Raw genomic sequence first — 5,266 nt, forward strand, 5'->3', positions numbered from 1 at the left:
TCAGACTCATACATCAGACTTCTCAACAGAAACCCGACACTAGGGAAGAATTGTGAGATATATTCCAATTTTTTTTTAAAGATTTACTTATTTATTTATTGAAAGTCAGATTTATATAGAGAGAGGAGGAGAGGTAAAGAGAGAGAGAGAGGTCTTCAATTCACTAGTTCACTCCCCAAGTGGCCAGAAGAGCTTGAGCTGTGCCGATTTGAAGCCAGGAACCAGGAGCTTCTTCCAGGTCTCACATGTGGGTGATGGGGCCCAAGGACTTGGGCCATCTTCTACTGCTTTAACAAGCATAGCAGAGAGCTGCATTGGAAGAGGAGCATCCAGGACATGAACTGGCGCTCACATGGGATGGCGGCGCTTCAGGGCAGGGCTTTAACACCCTGCACCACAGCGCTGGCCCCTCAAACCAGAAATTTTTAAATGCTCTGTTCTCTTTTATTTGCCAGATGGAGGACAAATTGATTGCCATTGTCTAGAACTTTCTTTAGAGCTGTTCGCATTTCTTTGTTTCTAAGGGTATAAACAATGGGATTAAGCAGTGGTGTTAGCATCGTGTATGTCACAGCCATCAGCATGTCTTCACGGAATGTGTCACTCTCTTTGGGCCTCAGATAGCCAAAGCAAGCAAATCCATAGTGTATGGACACCGCAGTGAAGTGGGAGGAACAGGTTGAGAAGGCCTTATAACTTCCTTCTGTAGAGGGCATCTTCATAATTACGGTAATTATGAAGACGTAGGAAACCATAATTAAAACAACGCTGCTTAACAATACAAAGGCAGAGAGCATATATATAGCCATTTCATGATAGGAAGTGTAATCACAAGCAAGGTGAACCACAGGTGCAATGTCACAGAAGAAATGCTGGACAATGTTGGAATCACAATAGGACAAGTTGAATACAATGGTGATGATGCACAGAGAAATTAGGATCCCAACAATACAAGAGGCCATCATGAGTAGAAACCAGACCTTACGGGTCATCAGGATGGGATAACACAGTGGGTTGTGGATGGCTGTGTAACGGTCATAGGACATAGCAGCCAAGATGAAGCAGTTATTGCCACCCAAGCCAAAGAAGAAAAACATCTGTGTGGCACACTCAGGAAGAGATATGGTCTTGTTCTTTTTTTTTTTTTTTTGACAGGCAGAGTGGACAGTGAGAGAGAGAGAGACAGAGAGAAAGGTCTTCCTTTTTGCTGTTGGTTCACCCTCCAATGGCCGCCACGGCCGGTGCGCTGCGACCGGCGCACCGCGCTGATACGAAGGCAGGAGCCAGGTGCTTCTCCTGGTCTCCCATGGGGTGCAGGGCCCAACCACTTGGGCCATCCTCCACTGCACTCCCGGGCCACAGCAGAGAGTTGGCCTGGAAGAGGGGAAACTGGGACAGAATCCGGTGCCCCGACCGGGACTAGAACCTGGTGTGCCGGCGTCGCAAGGCGGAAGATTAGCCTAGTGAGCTGCAGCGCCGGCCTGGTCTTACTCTTTGATAGCAAATCTACTAACACGCGGGGGATGATCACCATAGTGGTGCAAGTTTCTGAGAGAGAGAGGCCAAAGAGGAAAAAGTACATGGGGGTGTGAAGGCTGTGACTGAGCTTGATGGCCAAAATGATGGACACATTTGCAGCAGTTAAATCCACTTTCCACAAATTTTCTGAAGAATGTTCATGTTTCATGCTTGTAATATAATACTTAGAAAGTTATTAATATATGTCAATATTATTAGTTTGTAACACCTCATTGATTTTCTTTAAAATTTGCCTAACAAAATAGTTTGAAATAAATGATTTTGAAGGTACTAATGTTAGAATAGCATATTATGATCAATTTTGAGTTTTTAGCAGGAACTCTAAGACATTTTCCAGCTAGGATACTTTTTAAATGATTTTTTTTTTGCATTATGGACCGGAAAAGAATCCACTAAAATTCCTTAGATCAATTTTGCAAATTATGTTTCTATTTCAATTATTCATCAAACATTCAATCCATGTGGAAGATGAGGGCAGAAAAGTTGTATGAAGACTTTCCACAGAATTTTGATTTTACTTCAGTCACTGTTGAAAGGAAACAAAGAAAACAGGGATGGAGAATGAAGTGCCAGGGGAGAAACAGAAACATAGGAAATAGAACTTGGAACCAGACATGTAGGATCTCTGATGTAGAGTACATGGCCAGTGTTTATGCAGTCAGGGAAGCCCTCTCCGAGTGTTTATACAGAGAAGAGAAGGAGGTATGTGAGCAAAATGAAAATGGGAAAAGAATATAACAGGCACAAGGCACAATTCATAAAGAATCCAAGTTGAGAAACAAATGTACCCAAGCAATCTTCAACCAAGTTTTATATGGCTTATCATTGAGACCACTCTGTATGGATTCTCTTTCATATGATGGTCTCCTAGTTTATTTCTCTCTAAAGAGAAATCTTTTCTATTCTTATTGCTTCCGCTATCAAAAAAAAAAAAGACTCTCAAATTTCCTCTGGCACATTTCTATTTCAGAATTCCTGCAGGTATTGAAATGCAAGATGTTCAGATCAGAGCTGGCAATATTCTCTCTCCTGTTTTTCCTATGTGAGTTAGTTCCAGATACCCAAAAGCTATCAAGAAGCTCCATTTAACTCCTTTCTTATCTTTTTAACCAATGTCTGTTCCAATATTCCAGATGTTTACAAGCTCACATCATTAGCCCCTTCTTATTCCTTCTCCTATTGCCTTGGCTCTTTCCCACAGGTGAATATGGCACCCACCAACTATTCATTAGTTACAAGTCTCTTACATGTTCATTTCATTCATCATACTGTGGCCAGATATCAGATTCCTAAGGCTTGATATAAGTCAAAGACAGCATCAAAAATAGAGAGTAAGCTGCTTATAGGAGAAAATCCAAGTACCTCAGCATGAAGTACAACGCTGTTCATTATCTGATACCAAGAGACGTCTGCCCATTTTCCACCCTATTCCTCCACTTGCCCTATACTCAAAAGAGACAATCTTACCCTTATCTTCCAAACACATCACAGTTCTTCACATTGCTGGGCTACCTTATAGGGTATTCTCTCTCCCTCCTCTGTTTGACGTCCTATCAGACTTTTACACATTTTTAAAAGATTTATTTGGAAGGCAGAATTACAGAGAGAGATGAAGACACACGCACACATACACAGATACCTTCTGCCAGCTGGTTCGCTGGCTGGAGCTGGGCCATCTGAGGTCCAGGGGCCAGGAGCTTCCTCGGGATCTCCCCGGTGAGTGCAGAGGCCCTAGCACTTGTACCATCCTCTGCTGCTTTCCCTGGCACATTAGCAGGGAGCTGACTCAGAAGAAGGGCAGCCAGGTCTCTAGCTGTTACCCATAAGGGATGCTGGTGTTGGAGGTGGTGGCTTTACCCGCCTTGCCACAACACCAGCCTTGACTTTTACATATTTTTAAGGCCCTTGCTTTAATTCATGTGACGCCTCATCCTTATGGTCCATATTTTCTTTTTTTTAAACTTTTATTTAATGAATATAAATTTCCAAAGTACAGAATATGGATTACAATGGCTTCCCCCCATAACGTCCCTCCCACCCGCAACCCTCCCCTTTCCCACTCCCTCTCCCCTTCCATTCACATCAAGATTCATTTTCGTTTCTCTTTATATACAGAAGATCAGTTTAGCATACATTAAGTAAAGATTTCAACAGTTTGTTCCCACACAGAAACATAAACTGAAAAATACTGTTTGAGTACTAGTTATAGCATTAAATCTCAATGTACAGCACACTAAGGACAAAGATCCTACATGAGGAGTAAGTGCACAGTGACTCCTGTTGTTGACTTAACAAATTGACACTCTTGTTTATGGCATCAGTAAACAACCTAGGCTCTTGTCATGAGCTGCCAAGGCTATGGAAGCCCCCTGAGTTCACTGACTCTGATAATTTTTAGACAAGGCCATGGTCAAAGTGGAAGTTCTCTCCTCCCTTCAGAGAAAGGTACCTCCTTCTTTGATAACCCGTTCTTTCCACTGGGATCTCACTCACAGAGATCTTTCATTTAGGTTTTTTTTTTTTTCCAGAGTGTCTTGGCTTTCCATGCCTGAAATACTCTCATGGGCTTTTCAGCTGGATCCGCATGCCTTAAGGGCTGATTCTGAGGCCAGAGTGCTGTTTAGGACATCTGCCATTCTATGGGTCTGCTGTGTATCTCACTTCCCATGTTGCATCATTCTCTCCCTTTTTGATTCTATCAGCTAGTATTTGCAGACACTATTCTTGTTTATGTGATCCCTTTGGTTCTTAGTCCTACCATTACGATCAATTGTGAACAGAAATTGATCACTGGGACTAGTGAGATGGCATTGGTACATTCCACCTCGATGGGATTGAATTCGAATCCCCTGGTATGTTTCTAACTCTACCGTTTGAGGTAAGTCAGCTTGAGCATGTCCCGAATTGCACATCTCTTCCCTCTCTTATTCCCACTCTTATATTTAACTGTGATCACTTTTCAGTTAAGTTTCAGCACTTAAGAAGAATTGTGTATTGATTACAGTATTCAACCAAAAGTATTAAGTAGAACAAACAAAAAAATACTAAGAGGGGTAACATATCAAGTTGCTCATCAACAGTCAGGGTGAGGGCTGATCAAGTCACCATTTCTCATAGTGTTCATTTCACTTTAACAGGTTTCCTTTTTGGTGCTCAGTTAGTTGTCACCTATCAAGGAGAATAAATGGTATTTGTCCCTTTAGAATTGGCTTATTTCACTCAGCATAATGTTTTCCAAATTCCTAACAGGGATCACTTTTCAGTTAAAATTTAAACACCTAAGAATAATTGTGTGTTAATTACAGAGTTCAACCAACGGTACTAGAACAAAAAAAATACTAAAATGGATAAAGCTTTACATTGTACATCAACCGTCAGGACAAGAGCTGATCAAGTCACTGTTTCTCATAGTGTCCATTTCATTTCAACAGGTTTCCCTTTTGGTGCTCAGTTAGTTGTCTGAATGGATTTTAAGAATAATGTTGCATAGCGATGTGAAAGAATGCATACTCGCTTTCCGCTTTTGTGGTTATCAAATATACAAAGCTTAAACTAATAAGCAAATAAAAAAGGTAACAGAAGTTATCAAAACTCCAGTAGTGGTAACTTAGAGCCTAGGAGAATAAAAACTAACACTTTTGCATTTAGACACTACCCATATTTTTTGTAGTATCAAATCATACTACCCCTATATAAATGGTCTTCTCTTAAGGGGCACATCAGAATT

At 41.3% G+C, this 5,266-nt stretch overlaps 1 protein-coding gene across 1 annotated transcript; it reads right to left on the bottom strand.

Annotated features, from left to right (window-relative positions):
• Positions 1–414: 414 nt before the first annotated feature.
• LOC100348206 (olfactory receptor 10T2-like) lies at positions 415–1,687 on the bottom strand. The gene is made up of 2 exons (XM_070060115.1): positions 1,497–1,687; positions 415–1,137 (listed from the first exon to the last, which is right to left on the bottom strand). The coding sequence occupies exons 1-2, from the start codon at positions 1,685–1,687 to the stop codon at positions 426–428; spliced, it is 903 nt and encodes a 300-aa protein (XP_069916216.1). The 3' UTR covers positions 415–425.
• Positions 1,688–5,266: the final 3,579 nt, after the last annotated feature.

The sequence above is a fragment of the Oryctolagus cuniculus genome, chromosome 1 (genome assembly GCF_964237555.1).
Source record: "Oryctolagus cuniculus chromosome 1, mOryCun1.1, whole genome shotgun sequence".
NCBI classification, from domain to species: Eukaryota; Metazoa; Chordata; class Mammalia; order Lagomorpha; family Leporidae; genus Oryctolagus; species Oryctolagus cuniculus.

Bases quoted from the DNA above. Each gene is read 5' to 3' on its own strand.
- LOC100348206 (XM_070060115.1), bottom strand. From the start codon at position 1,687: ATGAAACATGAACATTCTTCAGAAAATTTGTGGAAAGTGGATTTAACT. The intron at 1,138-1,496 runs AAAGAGTAAGAC...AAAAAAAAAAAA, and splicing joins GTGTTAGTAGATTTGCTATC to AAAGAACAAGACCATATCTC.